Source organism: Numida meleagris, chromosome 7 (assembly GCF_002078875.1).
Source record: "Numida meleagris isolate 19003 breed g44 Domestic line chromosome 7, NumMel1.0, whole genome shotgun sequence".
In the NCBI taxonomy this organism is placed as follows: domain Eukaryota; kingdom Metazoa; phylum Chordata; class Aves; order Galliformes; family Numididae; genus Numida; species Numida meleagris.
Genome location: NC_034415.1, coordinates 11,702,938 through 11,722,838, shown reverse-complemented (window position 1 = coordinate 11,722,838; position 19,901 = coordinate 11,702,938). Strand labels below are relative to the sequence as shown.

The following is a 19,901-nucleotide window of genomic DNA, read 5'->3' as shown; positions in this document are numbered from 1 at the left end:
TGCAATAGGTAGGAACCAGTAAGATAATTTTTAAGTTCTTGACAAATGCTGAAAAATATTGCAGATTTAAAAATAAAAAAAATAAAAATGTTCAAGACTTCCCACGCTCACATTTGTGGCCAGCCCTAAATATCAAGATATGCAGCCCAACACAATGGGACCTTTATCTATGGATCTATGCTAGGTGTTCCCACTTACTACTCTTCTACAAATTACTGGCTTATTTTTGTTACAACTTTACTGCAATTAACTAATATTTGCAGCTCAAAAAATTTACTGTTGTGGTTTGGCTTCATTCCTGTGACATTCACTTAGCAATAAAGTAGAGAAAAACTTTCCTCAACGAGGAGGCATTTTCTGCGTGGTATTCTCTGCAGGATTTTAGGTTTGATTGTCTTACCCTTCTAAGCATGCAGACATAATTGTTATCTGTGATTAAGTCATCTTTGAGACGATAAACATATACGCCGCCTCTGATGCTAGATAATCTTTCTAAAAGCTCCAGAGAGAGAGCTGAATATGCTGTGGTAAGATAGTTGCAGCTATCCACTCATGTCAGCTCTAAGGCCGATCAGAAAGATATGCAAGTTATTTCCAAGTGATGAAACCCCTGTCGTAGCAGCTGAGAGACAGAGTATGAGACATCTGATGTGCTTTCAGGCAGAGCATGTTACCTGAGAGAGTGCCACAGCGGTCTAGAATGGCATTCTGTCACAAATACTTACTTTTTCTGTTCAAGCTTCAGATGTCAAAAGATGGTGTTTTGTTGTGTTTTTGGTTTGTTGTTTTGCTTTTTTTTTTTTTAACTGCGCTTACTGTTTGTTAATTGATTTCCGTTTCATAGCTCCCTTGGTCTTCCAAACATGTAGGAGAAGAGCAGTTAGTCAAGGCTTTATGCAGCAGGGGAGATGGGAAAGCAGGAGGTTAAGCGGTCTTTTGTTAGTTCACAACCTCTAGCGAGGGTGATGGATTTGAGCGCCACAGAGGGTTATGCAGCCTGCACAACTGATGGTCAGTCTGAAGCTTCCTTGGATCAATATGCCTAAACCCGTACTTTCAGTAAATACTATCTATATTTACCTACTTGCTTATTCAGATTCTTTGTTGTCTTTCTTCTGGACTCTACAGCTCCAAGTCTGCTAGCAGTGGTGAAACAAACAGTCTTTCCTGAGACACCTGTTGATTATTATAGGGCAGCCCACCTTTCTATTAGAAGTATGCAGTATAGCTCTGTTTTTATTTAGCAAGGAAGAATGATTTAGATCTTTTTCTTGTTTGTTATGTAAACAAAAAGGAGGGACAGTAATCATGGGATTAAGCAAGCAGGGATTTGGTCAAATAGCGTGTGATTTCCTGCCAAGGTGTGTTAGTGGTATCAAAAATATACATAGAATGTTTTCTTGTAAAGTTGTTTTCTATGTAAATCCCCTTGAAGAAGCTAGAATTAATAATGATGAGATGAAAAAAATAGTAATTTCATGATCTCCTATCAAAGTATAAAATGAATTACGGTTTTGTATGGGAAGAAGCTTCAGGGAAAAAAATAGTAAATAATAATGACGACGTTTTTTGTACGCATTGTGCCTTACTCATGCCACACAGCGTGTGTTTTATTACTCGCAGCAGTGTTCATTACAGAATTCATAATGGATGGTGCCATTATGCTAGGCACTGTGACTGGGGAAGCAGGCAGATGCTGCTCTGAGCAGCTTACAGTCAAATAGCCAAAGCCTGGTGGAGAGAGTGAAAAACAATCTTAATGAATAATGCGACATGAGTTAATTTATAGCACTACTAACTTGCTTTAATTGTGTATTTTACTGCATTTGTCCTTCTGTTGCACCAACGCAAGAGAATAATGTATGCAGACGCACACACATGCGATCCCTTTGTACTCAAGGGGAAGCATCTTACTCGTCCTGAATTCAGGATGTTCCATATATAAGATCCTGATGTTCATCTGTAGCTTTATCTACAATGAATTGTAAAACTAAGTTTTTACTTACTTTGCTGATCGCGTTATTTGCTTCACGACCATACGGAACTTATTGAATTAGTATTATTCTTGGTTCTTTCCAGCAGAAGTGATTGTTTTTGTTGTGGTGTTGTCGTTTGTTTGTTTTCCTGGAGAACATAGAATCCCATTACTCCACTTTCATTACCTCAAGTGTTTGTGTTTTTTTTTTCCTCAGAATGGTACAGTAACCTGAATCATAATGCTGAATAGAAGTATTTTAAATTTCCTTCCATTATCCACTGCTAATGCAGTTATTTGCTTCTTGATTATTAACAGTTAAGTTGCTCATAGTCATTGTTAATTTTAACTGCAGACAAGAAAAGATCCGGTCCTGTTGGGACTGGAATCAAATGAGATTGTGCGTTTCAGTTTAATGGCAGCAGAATCAAGCCTTCACTTCTTTTTCTCCACTGTTACTGCTTTTCTTTGTGTACTCCACTGTTACTGCTTTTCTTTTTTTGTGGCTTTTTTTTTCCGTGGCTTCAGTTCTTAAGGAAATTTATGGAACAGTGGTCCTGATACCAAGACCTATGGCACTCTCCGGTATTAATCTTACTCTGTAATAAGAATTGGCTGTTTATTTCTTCCCTTTATGTTTCAACCCTTTTTTCCCTCTTTTTTTTTCTAATTCTGTCAGGAGTTTGCTTCTCAGCCATGGTTACCGAGTTTCCTTAATAGCCTCTTGTGATGAACAAAATGCCATGCCTATAAATCTTTCTGTCTCAATTCATGTACCATTTCAGAAAGTCTGACTTTGAGAAGTTGTACTTGAGCTTTGAGGGCCATATATCTAACTTCTCTCATTTGTACAAAATGTGGCCATATTCCATGTGGGTGGGTGTTTGTAGACAGTAGGGGGAAAAATGTGTCCTCTTCTAACCTGGTGAAACCTACTGATCTCCTAAAAGACTTAATGTCCCACAGATGTTGTTTTAAAGGATATTAGTAAATGAATCGGGGGAAAAATACTGAGCCAGTTTTTGTTTATATCAGCAATAAGTGGGCTGTTTTTTTTTGTCTGAGGGAAATTGCTGCTTTGTCTCTATTTGTACACCTACAAACCTGTGAGGTCAACTTTGTTTACAAGGGATTTCGCCTTGATTCTGAAGGTAGAAGGGACACTTCTCTTAATCTGCAATTTCATATTCTTTCACGTGTTCCATTTTCCAGAAAAAATCCAAAACCTCCTTAAGGTTAAGAGTTGTATTAAGGATGTGAGTTAAATAGAAAAATAAGGAGGACGTTATTCACATTTGCACAGGTGGCAGCAGCAGGGTCAAACACCATGTTCTGCTCACCAAAAGTTCTCCTTAATCATCTGGTTAAAACCAGCCAATTATCGCTCTTCCCTGGTTATTTTGTCTATGAAGTTTTTAAAAAATGTCTTTACTTCTTTAAAGAAGTGTGTCATACACCTTGTGCAAGTTTAATTTTTACCACCTATCTCATCCAGAACAGGGAATTTATTTCCACTTTTTATTTCTAAGTAAGTTCAGACTGTAGAAGATTACTGAAGTTCCTGATAAGCATTTTGGGACTGTGCTTTGAAGGCACTTGCACAAAATAGAAATGAAAAAGAAAAAATGTTCTGATAGAAATTCTATGATCACTTTGTGACAAATGTGGGTCTTACTGATGTGCACGTGATGCAGAAGTGGATGGCCTAAATATGAAAGTGCATTATAGTGCCAGTAATTAATGTAGTGAAGGCCCACGCTTCAACCATGAGCTGTACAGATTCATGAGAGTCTTTGGAGCTACTAATTCCAAGGCTCGTTTTCTGAGGAAAGATGTCATAAAGAAAATATAGGAGGCCCTATTGGTTGTACTTTTAAATCTTACAATCTTAATTGCTCATTTGATGAGCAAATTATTTGCAGCCGGGATGAAACGAACAGAGAAATGAGCTCCAGCTGATTAAACTTTTGCCTTTCACTGTGTTTCTGTAATGTAGAAAAATGGTAGAAAACCTTATTAAAAAAAAAAAAAGCCCAATTTTTGTCTTTCAGCATTCATATAGCAGACTTCAGCCATCGTAGAAAGAAAACATCGTAGATGTTTTCTTTGCCAGCGCTCCTTAGTATACACGGTCCTGGCAGCACTGAATGGTGAAGTCACGTGCTGCTGTAACCTAAGTGCAGTAGTCCCTCATGCCTCCAAGTGGGGCGGAGGGAGGGACTGGTTCCTAAGCTGTCTTTGGTCCTTTCGTGTTTACACAAAGTACCTCCAGTGCACAGTGATGCAAAATCATCATTACCAGCTGCGGAGAGGAGAGAAAGGGGGGGCACTATCATTGTGGCTTTATGCCAGCTCCATAATTTAAGCTCTGTTCCTTAGGCTTCGCGCTTGAATGGATGTACTTTGCATTCTTATACACACCAGTGTAAGATTGAATGTGCAGTGTGAGAGTAGGGGCTATCAGAAATGTTGTTTGTCTTGGGAACTTTGAGAAGAGGCACTTTAAATTCTTAGATGATGTGAATAAAAAACATTTGATCAGAAATGTTCATTATTGTTCTGTTTAAGTTTGCGTAGCTTTTTAGTTCAGATGACTGCGTTGCTGCTGTCCTTCAAACTCACGAATGCCATTAGATATCAGTGGGACACTGCAGGACTCAGGTCTGACAGCGTCCTCATTTTGCAGGAGTGGGATCTTGTCATGGTTCACAAATACGCTTACTCGCTGGGTAGTCTGGTAGGTACGAAGGGCACTATTATGATGTAAAAATTTAGTCATCAGCTCGAATTAGGGTCCTACAGTAACAAGTTGGTTTATGTCCACTTTATGTTGTAAACTGTAGATAACTGTAAATTCCAGTTCCCTTCATAGTTTTTTTTCTATGGTTTTCTCTTTATGACATTTTGTGGTTTTGAATTATTAACCTGATGGTTGGGTACAATTTTTAATATTACTATCCCTGTACTTCATTATATGGTAATTATGCTTAATTGTAAATTATATGCATAACTTACTCTTAAGTCAAATTTTCACAGCAGGAATGAGTATGTTAATGTTCTACTTAAGTACAGAGCATGGACTTAATATTTGCATCTTTTTTTTTCCTTTTGATCATTTTTTCTTTGTGGAAGTTGTTTGAAGAAGGAAAACATCGTCACCGGTCTCTCTCATTTATTGTGAAGTACTTCCACATGTCTGGTGTTGTCAATCAACTCACGCAATCTTTATCAGACAATAGGTTAGGAAGATGTTTTAAAAAGGAAGAAAATAACATTAATATTTGTAGTCAGTCTCTGTATTTGCTGTGCATAGCACATATCATCCGTATTAGTTATGAAACTGAAAGTTCTGTCAAGGTATAAGCACTGGAAGTAATTTTAGTTGGGTTCACAAAGGAAGGAGAATGAAAATCATTTAAAACTGGTTCACACCAGTGGTTCTTCGTGCACTATTAACTGCTAAGATCTAGTCACAAAACATTATTCTGAGGAGAAAAGGTTTAGTGAACCCTAGAAATTGGATTTGATTTATGCCAGAAAATCTGTCTTTTCACTGCTTGAGATTTCTATGGAAGGAGGCCACAGTCTTTTACCAAACGGTTTCTAAGGTAACATCTTATAGCAGAGCATCTGAAACCAATTTGGTTGTTAATGAGAAATAGTTCTCACGGTGGTGGGAAAGTGTGGAGTGAAAGAAAAGGCTTCAAGATTTGGCAGTCTGTCTGGAAAGGCATTTAAATGTGTGCTGCTGCTCTGCTTATGAAATTTTTACATGAATTGTGCATTCACAGTCTGCCTTTCAAATGTGTAGGTCAGTTTTTTGATTTGTCCTTCGGTATAAATTCAATTGAGAAGTTCTCAATGATAAGAATACTTGTGCATGACAGCTGGATAATTGAAATAGTTGGCATTTTCCACTGGAAAGATCTTTATTCCTCCAGGGGAAAAAAAATCCTTTTTTGAATGATATTTTTATTGCCAGAGATACTTTTGTGAACTGGTGGTTTCAGAGCCATAGTGTCCCACTGAAAATAGGGGCAGCTTGCAAAGTTCGTGTGCTTACTGTGGGAGGTGTTGTGTGAAACTGCTTTTATAACTCCTTTTTGAGGTTCTGGCTAGATGAATAGTGGGTCAGTGATAAGAGAAGTACCTTAGTTTAGCAGTAGGTGATCTGAATTTCCTTCACAGTCAGATCCTCTTTGGGATGGAAGGGACACAGTACTTCTGTCAACAATGGCTCATTGCCATTTCTTCCTTCCTCTCAGGAAGAGCGAAAACTGGCAATTCTGGCTTCCCTTTCCCTGCACACACAATAAACGTGTTACGGCTTTCTATTACTCTTACTCTGTGGCCAGGCTGTGTTTTTGCAGTCTGTTCCTCGGTGCCTGAGTAGAACCGCAGAGCTGAAGATCACGCTTGTGTACTTTTCTTTGACACATGCTTTGACTGCTCTGGTTCCTCTTGCACCATATTCAGACAAAATCAAATTCCGCAGCGCCTGCTGGTCAGTGTTACAGCGCTGCATGGGCACTTTAGGGCTGTAATTTCACAAAATGCAGTTACTTCTGCAGCTTTTGTACAGCTGTGCCCTTATGTGCATGAGGTTTAGATAAACTTGTCTTTATCAGGAGTATAACAGTTGTTGAGGAGGCAAGTTCACGGAGAAAGACTTTCAGATTATTTTGTGGTTGGCTTAAAATACAGCTCTTTTAAAAAAAAAAAAGTAGTCAAAGGCATAGAATATATCTAATTACTTAGCTACTGCTGCTCAAGAGGAATTTTTCTTGTTCAGTTTTTCTCCCCATCTCTTGCCTGAAATTTTGTTTTGTTTTTTTCCTCTGGAAGGTGTTCAGCTTCCTTAGTGATTATAAAAATGCACATTTTCTTTTGTCTGTTCAGCCGTTTGAATCAGTTTGTCAGGGTCATGTGAATGCAGAAGTAGGTGAAAGACAAGGAATGAGGACTGCGGCTGCCTCGTTCAGTGGCATGAAGCAAGGATGATGAGTAAGGATTGCCTGTCCTTGAGCCAGTCTATACAAGAGGCATGCGATTCTGTGAATGGATTAGCAGTGAACCTTGAAATGTGTTGTATGTTCATTTGCTGTACATATAAGCAATGTTTTATGTTAGAATAATAGAAATAAAATTGATAGAGCAAAATATTTCAAGCTTATTGTAGTATACAATATCATATGCATACAAAGAGTATGTTAACTTTGATAAAATGTTTGATATTTTCTTTAGATTTTTTTTTCTGAAATGCCTACTTAAAGATAAGAATTAAACAAAAGAATGGGTATTTTTCTAAGTGTTTTGTTTGTCAACTAGTTTTTAATTGAGTACTGCATACTGATGTCAGAAGGGAATAGATTTGTGAAATAATCTCTATCCAGCCTGCAGTTTCGCTATTGTGAACTCTTTTAAAGTAAGCGGTCCTGCTGATTTCAAGTAGCAATAGTTACTTATATCAGAGGAAATTTTGTAATATATTTAGATAAATAATATCTTCATATTTCTCAAAGAGTATGAAGACATGCTCTTCTAGAAAGTGAGATAGACAGTAGATACTGGTTCTTTTTTGAGGAAAAAATTAACTGAAAAAAATTATTAATCACTGATTTATTTAGTGCATTGGGACTGTTGTAGCTCATCTTTAGGTGTAGCAGTTGGGATAATCCTCAAGTGAATCTTTCTCTCTTTATTTCCTTTGAAACAAGTGTGCATCACTGAATGGGGAGCAATAACAGATATATTCTCCTTTTTCCTTCTTTCCCATTTTCTCCCCTTACCTTAAAAGGGTTAATGTTTTTTTTTTAAATCTGTTTGTCCTGAATGTTCTTGCTGAAATTTATTATGCATGAAAAGAGACTGAGTCCATTTGCAAGACCTCTAAATGAACTCCATTCATTCTGTGCTTAGACAAGTCCATTCAGCCAGAAACAGGCATAATAATTACAACCTAATTTATTTGGCACCAATACCAGCTTATTATAAGGGATTTTTATGAAAAAGTGTAGTAATTTTTTTTTAGTGCCAGTTACGTAATTTTTCAATAAAATTCCTTTGGTATCTGAATAATGAAAAAATGGCATGTATAGAACATGTATATAGATTAGCATTGCTTTAATCTAAAAACACTTATTAAGAGTTTGAAATAGCAGTTTTGGAAGTGCAATTTAACTTATCTTTTTTGGTGTAAAACAGGTTACAGGGAAATGATCTCTAGATGATTCAAAAGTTGAACCAGTTATGGTGTCAGTCATAGTGACTGGAGAAAAGAGCTTTAAAGTTTTCTGTCTTTTAAAACATTTAAACTTCATTTAGATTGGAAGATAAAACACTTAGGATGCACATGCCAAAACTGTAGGAATATGGTAGTGTTGTTTCATCACTCTGAAATCAGTGAAGATAATCAAGAATTCAATACTCCAAGTTTTGTAATTAAGTGTGAATGGGAGATTGCCCCGTTGTGAGTAGAATATCATGATCCTCTAAGCCTCTGTGTGCCAGATTAGATCATATTATCATAGAATGGCTTGGGTTGGAAGGGACCTTAATGATCAATCCCCCAACATGGTCAGAGTTGCCAGCCGTTAGGTCAGGCTGCCCAGAGCCCCATCCAGCCTGGCCTTGGATGCCTCCAGGGATGGAGCATCCGCAGCTTCTCTGGGCAGCCTGCGCCACGGCCTCACCGCTCTCTGAGTAAAGAATTTCCTCCAAATATCTAACCTAAATCTCCTATCTTTTAGTTTAAAGCCATTCCCCCTTGTCCTATTGCTATCATACCAGGTAAAAAGTTGGTTCCCTTTCTGCTTATAAGCTTCCTTTAAGTTCTGGGAGTGCCAGTGTGTTTTCCCCATAGCCTTCCCTTCTCCAAGCTATACAAGCCCGGCTCCCTCAGGCTGTCTACATAAGAGAGGTGCTCCGGTTGTCTTCATGGCCCTCCTCTGGAGTCTTATTATATCTTAAGTGTTTTACAGTGTTGTGCAAAATTATAGAAGTAACATTGACTTTCCTTGTAAGATTGGGAATTAAAAAAAATGATGAGCATTTAGGAGACTTGGCTTGTTTCCAATGCCCTACGGCAGTGTAAGTGCTCGTTCTTGGCATGCATTGTCACACTGTGTGTGAGGAAGTCACACACATTACTGTGGGCATCCTCTGTCCAGTCCAGGCATGGAAAATTCTAAGGGTGAGTCTAAGATAGCTGTGTTTCTTTCCCCTTTCTCACAGTCTGAGTGGACTTACACACTTGTTAATTTCATGACATACAAATAGATGTGCTTAATGTAGAAATAAATGCTATGTTTGGAGCGAAAGGCCAAGTTAACAGTTGGAGACAAATTTCACTTTATATTATTTTCTTTGACCTGGAGTCCTATATGTATTACATCCAGCAGAGGCTCAAGAGCTTGGTGCTGTTATCAGTCACAACTGCACAGGGCCCTCCTGAAGTTAGTGTTGTAAACATCTGCACGCTTATCGCTACTTCTGGAATTTGGGCCTTTAAATACAAGTCATCATCTTAGAAGCTGGCTTTAGTCGATGACTTAGGCTGACTGAGCATTTCCTCAAGCAAACTGTAGAAAATACTGTTTGTGAGAAGTCTGAGTGGAGGTGAGTGGGTGAGGGGCTCATGGCAAGAAAAACAACTAACAGGAAAGGGTAAGTAGAAATATCATCCTCTATGCTCTCAACCAGTTCTTTATCTGGCAGTCCTCCTGCTGACTGCTTTTCCTGCTGAGTCTCCTCCTCCTTCCGTCCCCTTGACAAGTAAAATACACTTTTTTGTACATCTAGTGAATACCTACACAATGAGTGTTACAGTACTTTGTTACCAAGTCTCCCTGTATAGCCATTCTCTAACTCTTGTGTAAGATTCCATTGTTTTGGATACTGCTGAGTTTGACATTATGTGAATTGCACCTGCAGCATGGCCCAGTCTGTGGTTGTACAATGCAATAATAACTTGAAGCTACCAGGAGGTCAACAGAGTAAATGTTTCAGGATATACTTTCTGCAAAGTGAATTGATTTCAAGTTATATGTTTTGTTTCAAATTGTTAATATTTTCATTTGAAAACGTTGTGCTCCTATTTGAAAACTAAATGTCACATATGGATTTTCCATAAAGTATCTGTTTTCTTCTATGATCTTCATCCTAGTCCGTGACCCCACTTTTTACTGTTGATCTTTGATTTGTTGGAGTTACTTCTGACCAGCATCAGCATCCTACCATCTTATGTGTTTTTCCATCCTAGAGATTTGTATGGCACGCTGCCTATCATTTCCTATTTCTTTACTGTTGTGAAGTGACAATTCAATAACAACATTCTGAAACAATATTTTTAAAACAAAATAATATATGAAATATGTTGCTTATCTTTCACTTCTGACTCCTTTTAGGTACTTCTCATCAAGGTGGCTATTCCCATGATGCTGTGGTCCATGCATTACGACAGTGTGGCATTCGTCATATTGACACAGCAAAAAGATATGGCTGTGAATCTCTCCTCCAAAAAGCTATCAAAGAGAGTGGTGTGAAGCGGGAGGACCTCTGGATAACTACCAAACTGTGGCACAGTGATTATGGCTATGAAAACACAAAAAAAGCCTGCTTGGAGTCATGTGAAAGACTTGGTGTTGAATATCTTGGTATGCATTTTAAATATAGCTTATTTGCTGTACCTGCCGTGTGAGTATATTGATTACAGGAGCCAAATTCTGCCCTTATTTACACATTTGCGAATGTCTTGCTCTGTTCATTCTCAGGGAAATTTGCATACATATAACTGAGAGTACAGAATTTTTCCTTGCTCCTGTTTCCTTTTAAAATAGAAAAAGGGTTTTTTGTAAAAGTAGATTTCACTGATAAAATTGATTTGAGTATTCACTAAATAAATTAGTGCTGTATATTTTGCCGAAAACACCACAAACCTGTGAAAGAACAAGAAATCACAGACTTTGCAATAATTTTTTGTTCATAGGGAAACAAAAATGCGTAAACTCTTGTGTGGTCCTACATCTCAGAGAATGGGAGTCCTTTCTAAAAGGTATTTTGTGGGATTATTGATACTTGTAAAATTCCTGGATAGCTGCCTTTGGTTTGATCTGTCTGATACAGTACACTTTGGGGAAAAGGGTTAGAAGTGTCTACAAGAGCAGAAGACTCAATCTGACACCATATTAGACTTGCTTAAAATATACCCTGGTCATGAGCTTTCTGTAGTCAAAGATGTGGTATCTGTACTACTGTATTAGACAGGCAGTGATCAGCAATAGGGGCCTCAATTCTGTGCACCAGATCCCAGGAGTAGTGGTACTTAATAAAAAAATAATGTGTTTCAAAATGCTTTTAGTTCTTCCTGCCTTGCTGGAACAATGGAAAGAAAAATGAATGAATTTGAAGTAATTATCTAAAATAAAAGATGGAAAGAGAGCTTATGCTGACAAGGATTAACTGATCAGCTATTATCTGTTAGTGCCCTGAAAACCCATACTTGCTTCTTTTGCTTCACTATGTGCACTTATATTCACTGACTGTTTAGCTTGATACTTTGCAAGATGAAGAAACAAAACCTGTATCTGTTAAAGACCTGGATATTTATATGCAGATCTTTGGCCCCTTTCCTTGTGGAAATGTATTCCTGAACTAAAGCAGAATGAATTAATATCTCTTTCTCAGTCTCGTGCAAATACAGATTACTACAAGAAGATTTTTCATGATCGAAATTTCAATCCCTAACTCTGTCCTCAAAATTAAGAAATAGCGTGTTTCTTTCTCCTTTCTACTTGTTTTTGTTTGCTTTCTTTTTTTGACTGCTTGCTGTGGCACTGATGCTGAATGCCAATGAGAGGAAAACTTGACTCACTTCCAGGAAATCTTTCTCAATGGTTTCTCTTAGTGCTGCAATTTGCTTTTATTTTCTCAGGTAATAAGTAGGCTGATTTAAAGTCAGTGCTCGTGCAAATACTCAGTTTGGACTTTGCTGCTGAGCAGAAATTGAGGGGAAAAAAATGTGGGAGCAAGAAGTGCACTAATATTGTCGTCGAGTGAGTGAATCCTTTGCATAAACAGAACTTCACATCTGTCCTGTGTTCAGCTCTGAGACTTCTTTTGCTCACATTACTAAGACAAATTTAGGAGGTATTATAAGTGCCTGCACAATATGCCCCACTGTCCAGTACTCTTCTTTTTTTATTCCCGCTTGTCTGTCTGCCCTCCTTTTCTTCCTTTACTTTCTTCTGCTAATGTTCGAGTAATTTATAAATCTCATCCTGACTAACCAGTCAGACATAGTGAGCTAAATCAGTACTGACTTCGGTTTGTTTTAATTTAACAATTTATAAACTGTGATGAGTTAGGAAATACGTCATGTGCAATTCATGGATCTGTCAGTGAGGATGGTGACCTCTACAAGAGGGATGGGATGACAGAATAACTGTCAGACACAGCCTGATCTGTGGTTGTGTGAAAGAGATGCAGTTGAGTTCTGTGTTCTGTGCTTCATGTGCTGGTGAAGTAGACCCTTACAGGAGGTACAATATACAGTGTGTTTCGTGGGTTTGTAAAAAGCATCCTGCTTTAGGGGTCTGTGTATGTTGTCTGAAAAGACCCAAGCGGAAGGTACTATTGGAAGGGTTTTCAAGCAGAAAGTGGCACTATCTTGAAACGTGAACTTTTCAAGTGTTTGAAGAATGCTGAGAGCTTTTTGCTGAACATTTTTGAGACTTACCACAAGTCTAACAAAAAGAATGCGGAGAACTGGTTGGAAAATACAGTTATAAGCTTGTAGACCTAAATTTAGATATCGCTGTCTTTTTCTTCATACCTGCATCTTATGTCACCTTTCTGCTGGCCAGTCTATGCAGCAGAGAGGACATGAAATTCAAGACAAGTTCTAGTGATAGCAGGGCTATTTATGTCCAAGCTTATTTAGGAAAGTAAATTATTTAGTTTCAAGCATCTGTTAAAGCCAGCAGTTTTTCTTGAAATAGAAATATGAAATGCAGAGCAGAGTATTACTCTAGATTTCCTGATTTCATCATATATTGACCAAATACATATTCACAGCATTTCCATAGGAATACGTGATTCATATAGAAACTTGCGAGACTCTAGGTAATGTGTCTGTGAAGTTACACCTGTATGTTTGCAGTCCTTCAGAGGACTGCAGAGAAAAAGCTGTAGGATCCTGGCAGCTAAGTGTACAGCTGAGGTCTTTGTCCCAAGGAAAGCTCCACTAATGTCCTTGAGGGTCCATGTAGGCTACGCCGAAGAGTAATACAATGCTAATTGATAAATCTGTGAAACTGATAGGAGGCAATTACTGCTTTTTAAGAGAAAGTGTTCCATGTAAATACTGTTATGAAATTTTTTTAATAGACACTTTTGGGCAAGTGGTATTAGGAAAGCCATGTTCCAGGATTTTTGTTTGAATCACTAGAGTAAATATCCATGAGAAGCGAGGTATTTTTTTTTTTAATTTGTGGACACTGGTTATAACAGAGATTCTTCTTGTGTTTTCTAAGTGTGGTACTCCAACTAGCAGTCACAGTAAACCAGTAAGAAATGGCAGCAAATCTTACGGGTTTGGCAGCAGCAGAAAACATTCCTTGGAATTTAGATCAGGCCTCCAAAGTAACTTCTTGAATGTGATTTGTGGGTTACTGAGTTCATAAACAGTTTTTTTCCTTGTGCCTGTTCTGATTCTGTCAGATTCAACCAAATTTAACCTATCACAGATCCACAGCTGGAACTGGACGAATCTTGTTGTATCAGCATATTCAGTGTAATACGTCTTGACAATTTCTTGCATCCTAGTGATGATAATACACTCAATTAAGATAATGAATTAACACAGAATATTTTGGAGGTTGCTTCATGCTGATCATTGTATATACATATATATAGTACTAGCAATTTGAATAGAATCATAGACTTTCATTTTCTGTGGCAACGTGCTGTTGGCTTTTAAATGTGAAAATTTATTTCTGAATTAACAGAAACCGTGTTGACTGTAGGTGCCACAACCATTAAGGAGTTATAAGCCACTCTGTTTTAGATAAGTGAAAGCAGTTCTCATGTGAATGTTAGTTCTCCTGCAGCTGTGTTTTGACATTTGAACTTTAGGCCCTCGTTTACCACTGTACCACCATAACTTGATTGTGTTTAAAGGATGCTTTATAAAGCTGGTAAATACAGAAGTTGACTGTGATTTTCTTAAGTGACTGTGGGTCATTTTTTTAAATTTTGAGTTAGCATTATTAAGAATATGATTGGAAGAGACCTCAAAGTATTTCTTAATCTATCCCACTACAACAAAGCAAAATGAAGTCTATGTCCATGTCATTTTCAGCAGATAAAAATGTAGCCTGTTCTTAAAAATGGCCAGTGTTCGCTATGCAATTCTTGATTAATGAAATATTAGGCTGCTTCGATTATTATTATAAACTAATTTCTTGCCTCTGAAATTAGAGTAAGAATGTTTGTGTTCTTGTACACCCCAGAAGGAAGAAATACCTTCAGCAAAAGAAAATGTGTGGGTGAGGGTGTGAATGTATGTATAAATGAAGGTGAGATGGTAGAGTTTGGTTTGTGAGGTACTTACTGTTCTTATTGGTCTGGAGGTGTTATGGAAAGTTCTCTGACATGCAGTGGAAGTACGCAGATCCTCGTTGAAAATAGCTATGCTTAGTTAAATACAGCACCAGATCTGCTGTTATTACAACGTACACCATATTCTGCTATTCTTCCACGTCTAGCCGTGCTGTGGTGGTTAGTACATGACTGGCAGAAAGACTATTTTACCCTGTGTATTAGAGATAAGGTACCATTTCCCTGCTTCAACGAACTCTTCTTGAAGTCAGAAGGGCTGTATTTTGTGATCCAGTAGATGCTTTCTAGTCCTAAATGTGTATGTTTCTAATTGTGAAGTATTTTTTATTGTTTTTTAAAAAAAGCCTAAATTACAGTAAGCATCATAGGATGATGCCAACATTGTGTGCTAAGCATTTATCTTCTCTGAACTTCAAGACTTGTAGTACTTCAGCAGTAGTGAAGTCTTTACTAGTGACCAAAATCCCTTTAATTGAAATGAGACTCGTTATGTGTTGAAAGCTTATGAAATACAAACGTGACCATGAAATTCTGATTACAGTGACGTAAGCCTGAAGCAAATATGCAACTTCTGCCACCTTTACTTGTTAATAAAATCTTGTGGGATTTAATTTATTAAAACTGAATGGATGTATACTTTAATGACCATGGAGTCGTTTGATAATAGTGTGTTAGGGGCCTCTGTGGACGGAAAGTGCTGCTTTATGTGATTTGACATATTTTGAAGACTTTGATACTATTTCTTTTTCAGATCTTTACTTGATACACTGGCCTGATACTCATGTTCCAGGTAAAAGCAACCAGGAGGTCCGAGCTGAAACCTGGAGAGCAATGGAGGAGCTTTATGAGAAAGGTAATGTAATAATAAAAACTTGTCTTTGCAGAAGGAATTATGATGCATTTTAGGCTTTGGGAAATCTATCGTGAAAGGTGTTAAATCATTTGAGCTGTGTGCGCATCTTTTGATGATATTTGGATGTGTCAGTTATTTGAACCTCTTTGAAAATTGCAGCATTAGTGTTCTGGTAAACTAAGTAAGTGAGTTTTGTGTTGCTTTTAAATAATATGATTCCAAATTCTGCCTGTGAGATTAATGATGTGCATACCTCCTCGAAAAGTTCTACACATTATGTTGAAACGTGTATGTTACTGCAGAATGTCTTTGTCGTAGCCTCATCTGTTTTAAGTATAAATCACACTGCCAAGTTTTACTTCCTTTCGATCTTCTAAAATTTATTTTAGGATGTCATTTTTCCGTTTATAGTGTATTGTGTTTCAGAAAATGTCAACAAAACAAGTTGGATGCATAGGAACACATACCAAACTGTAAATTCTTTGGTTCTAACATTTTCGAAAACTTTCAGAGGAGGGAGCTATTCTCTCAAGTTCGGGTATCTGTCAATATGTTTTTTTGGTGCACGGCAATCTTCTGCTTATGTTCATAGCAATAGGAAGAGTAGACTGCCCCAAACAAAATTTATCATCTGGATTTGAGAGGAGGATTTTGCTCCTGAAGTATAAACAGTATTTTTAGAAACAATGTAAAAGAAGGTCCTGTCATGATGTTCTTAGGCAATGTCATCCCACCATGTTTAGAGCTTCAGAGAATTTATGTGGACTGTGAGAAGACTTACTGGTTTGTCTGTTTGCCAGCTCGTATACTGAAACAGCGATTGTAGCAGTTGCAGGCTGTATGTCTTCTATCAGTTTTATCTGAGTAATAAACAAACCCATTCTTTTGCACTTCAGACCTTGAGGTGCTTTTGGTCTGCATTTGGAAGCACAAAAATAAATTATCTTTGATACATCTTTCATTCCTGCTTTTTATATTAAGCATAGGGAAGTTGCAAAAAGGATTTTCTGCTGTGTAAGGGATTACAACATTTAGTTCTGAAAGAAATACTACACCAACCACCAACCTCATGTTTCAAAGCATCAGTGACTTAAGTCCAAAGATGGATTGGATCATTCAGCAAGCTACTTTGCTTTTCCATTGAAAAGTGCTTTCTGATGAGTAATTAGGCTAGCGCATGTCATTTGTGCCTGGATATGCCATCCTGATTTGCTGCAACTAGCTTATGTTTTCACTTGCTGTTATTATTCCTATCCTATTGTCTTTATTCTGCTTTTGCTTATATTTGTGATTTTTTAAATGTCTTTCGAATGGGAAAGATTTTGAGCTATTCAGTGATCTTCAGTAAGATGCTGGAAATACTATCACTGACCTCACATGAAGGGCAAGAATTCCTTTTTTTATTTTTTTGTTCCTATGCATGATCTCTCTTTACAGATACTGAGGTTCTATTTATTTTTCTTGCAGTTACATTTCTTTGACAACTTGCACTACTTTTTTTCTGAATTTAAGCATACTGTAGGCTCATGATTGACTCTGCTGAGCCTATGTATTCCAGCTGTGGTCATCTGCTTTACCTTAGGTGACTTAGCCTTCCCCTGTAGATGATTTGTTAGTCTGATTGAATCGAGTGCCTTTGAATGTTAGCCTACACAGTTTTGCTTTAAGGGGTGCAGACTCTGCATGTTCTGACCAGAACTAGAAATTATTACTGAAATGATACACAAATGTTAACCACTCTGGAGATGGAAATGCAACGATTCCTGAGGAAAATGTTAAATAATTTGTTTGCATGGTTAACCACTAGACTTTCAGTTGAAGATTGAACGATTACTGCATATCTTTGTGACTTGCTATGTGTTATGTGAGTAACATGTTAGCCTCAGTATGAATTTAATATACCATTTAGTCAAAATCCTTACTTGAGGAAAAAAAAAAATCTTCATTTATTTGGAGAGAAAAAAGAGTTTTAGGCTAGAGGGTGAGTTTTTCATTTTTATTGAATGCGGTTTTGGTGCAGGTAGTCATTGGTTCCTGTTTGCAATACTGTTATGTTAGGGAATGTTTACTTGGAGCTGGCGTGAAACGAAACAACAGTAGAAAATAAAAGCTTCAGGTTTAAGGATTGTCTGTTTAAAAACGAATGATATTCCTCAATCTATTCACAAAGGAAAGACTGAAGTAACTCAGCTAGCTCCTGGGTTTAGCAACTAGCTGTATCCACACTGAGGAGTTTCTGAAGATGCAGTGACATTAAACACAATTCTCTGTGGAAAAATTGGTTTGTATTATGGGATTAATAATGCGTGTCTGCTAGAGACTTGAGATGATAAAATATCTCAATATTGACCTAAGTCTTTGGTTCGGCTGAAGTTAACAAGATTTTCTTTAATGACTTCTTTGTATTCACAGATGGTTTGATTGCAGGTATTTGAAAATCTCATTCTTTCAACCTCTATTTAAATCCAGGTCGATGTTTATTCTGCAAAATTCCACTTACCTGAGGCAAACAAGATTTTAAAGTAATGTAAATTATTAATAGTCTTTTATTATATCACCATTACCTATTACCCTAGCAGGCAGATAAGTTATTAGTACCTGAGTCTGTAAAAGTCTTTGATGCAGGTTTTTTTTTTCTTTTAGTTACAGTAAGCTTTAAATTGGTCACAATGGTCAGATGCATTTATGTTTAAAGATACAAGAGAGGTTTTTTGTGTTGTGTATGCCAAGATGGATTCTACCATGTTCATCCTAGAGTCACTGAGTAGTAGCTGAGACACAGGGTAACAGAGCTTGCAGGCCTTCTGGTCTAAAATATCTTCTCAGCCAGTTTAGGAGAGACCATAGTTCTTGAGCCTGTGCGTCTGTCCAGGTCAGCATGTGCTAAAATCCAGTCCCCTGATTAAAAAAGCTCTGTGTGACAGGTTAAGAAAAATCTGAAAGATTTTTCAAAATTATTTGAATAAATATTTTAGGGAGCAGGAAACTTGCATGAAAAGTTACACAAAACTCTTCAGATTAGAACAAGTCCAACTTTAGAAAAACTCCCAAATTCTTCTGGCTGAAGAAGAAATAACAGATTTGTTGTTATTTGAATGCAGTGTGTGGAAATGAAAATGGGTATGTAAACTGGTAGATGTGCTTTCTTTGAAACATGTAGGTGTCCTTAACTTCACTTTTTCCTAATCTTTCAGTGCCTTGTAGTGCTTTCTCTGTTCTCTTAAGGAAAGTTTGGGGTTGAGCTGTAACATCAGAACCTTCTCATAACTAGAAAACAATGGGTTCTGGAAATAGAAGAGAGAGATCCTTTGCTTTCTGTCAAAAATCCTCACTGTGGCTTACAATTATCCTGTTATACCACGTTCTTGTATTTCATCAAAAGTAATTGATGGGTAACATTCTTTAAAAAGAATCACCTGTCCTGATCTGATTTTAACCAGAAATAGGAACGACTTAAAATAGGAAAGAATCTGAATTGTGTTTGTTAGTATTTGATCTGGTTACACTTTCTAGCTGGTTGGTTACTATACTGAAGTTTTGGCCAGTGCTCCTTGGATCCAGTGTTATAGCAAATTTTTGCAAACTAAATGGAATCTAGTTACTGCCTCAAGGCTGGGGTCTCAGAGACGCACTTGAAAGAAAGTTTTTAGCACTCCCTCCATTGTGCTTGAATCCACTGTCCAACTGCCTAACACAACTGAGCAACTGTCTCACATTCTCACTTCAGGGTAAATAAGCTTTCCCAGAGTCCCAGGTGTTTTTCATGAGGTTTTTGTAACAGAGACTATGACAGATGCAAGTTTTACCAACTTCAGATTTTTAAGTCGCTCTGGGTTGAGTTGGAAATGCGGTGGATCCTGTGTCTTTTTGGTTTGTCTGAGCTATAGAGTCTGGAAGATGAAACATTGTATTTTCTCCTGACTAAATCCTTCAGTATGTTTCTTAGAGTGTGTTAATGGTCCTAACAGCATCTCTCCCTTGTTATCCTGTATTTTATACATTTCTTCTCTGCAAACAAGGCAAGGTTATACTTTTAGCTTGCTATTTTTTAAAACATTCTGTTGTCTAACCAGATTTTAGTGATTAAATTTGCTCTTTTCCCATAACTTTACAGGGAAAGATGTGCTCTAGTCCTGGTCAATAAAAGTGGGTACATATTTGGAATGGCATACAAACCGATAGCTTTTGTATCATTCCATATCAAGAATCAAAATTTATTAATTGTACATACATTTCCCTAAACTGTACGGGAAGTGTATTAGAACTGTTATTCATCATGTTAATGAGTTTTAGCAGTGCCTGATTCACGAGGTATTCATATTCAGGTTAAGAATTGTCCTGTCTCTTAGAGTAAGTAGTAGCTCAGGGATCGGAACTCTGCACCTGGGCTTGTTAATCCTGAGGAATGGCAGCAAGTTCCACTGAACGATCATTGCAGCTTCTTTAATCTGACAG

At 37.4% G+C, this 19,901-nt stretch overlaps 1 protein-coding gene across 2 annotated transcripts in view; it reads left to right on the top strand.

Moving 5' to 3' along the window:
• Positions 1 to 19,901, top strand: part of LOC110402400 (uncharacterized oxidoreductase ZK1290.5-like) — a 35,487-nt gene that overhangs the window by 1,953 nt on the left and 13,633 nt on the right. Inside the window, exons 2-4 of one of the 2 annotated variants that reach the window (XM_021404439.1) lie at positions 10,381 to 10,629; positions 10,962 to 11,027; positions 15,345 to 15,446. In XM_021404439.1, coding sequence (XP_021260114.1) covers positions 10,381 to 10,629; positions 10,962 to 11,027; positions 15,345 to 15,446 — 417 coding nt within the window. The remainder of the gene's footprint in view (positions 1 to 10,380; positions 10,630 to 10,961; positions 11,028 to 15,344; positions 15,447 to 19,901) is intronic. The other variant, XM_021404440.1, reaches the window with a different exon arrangement.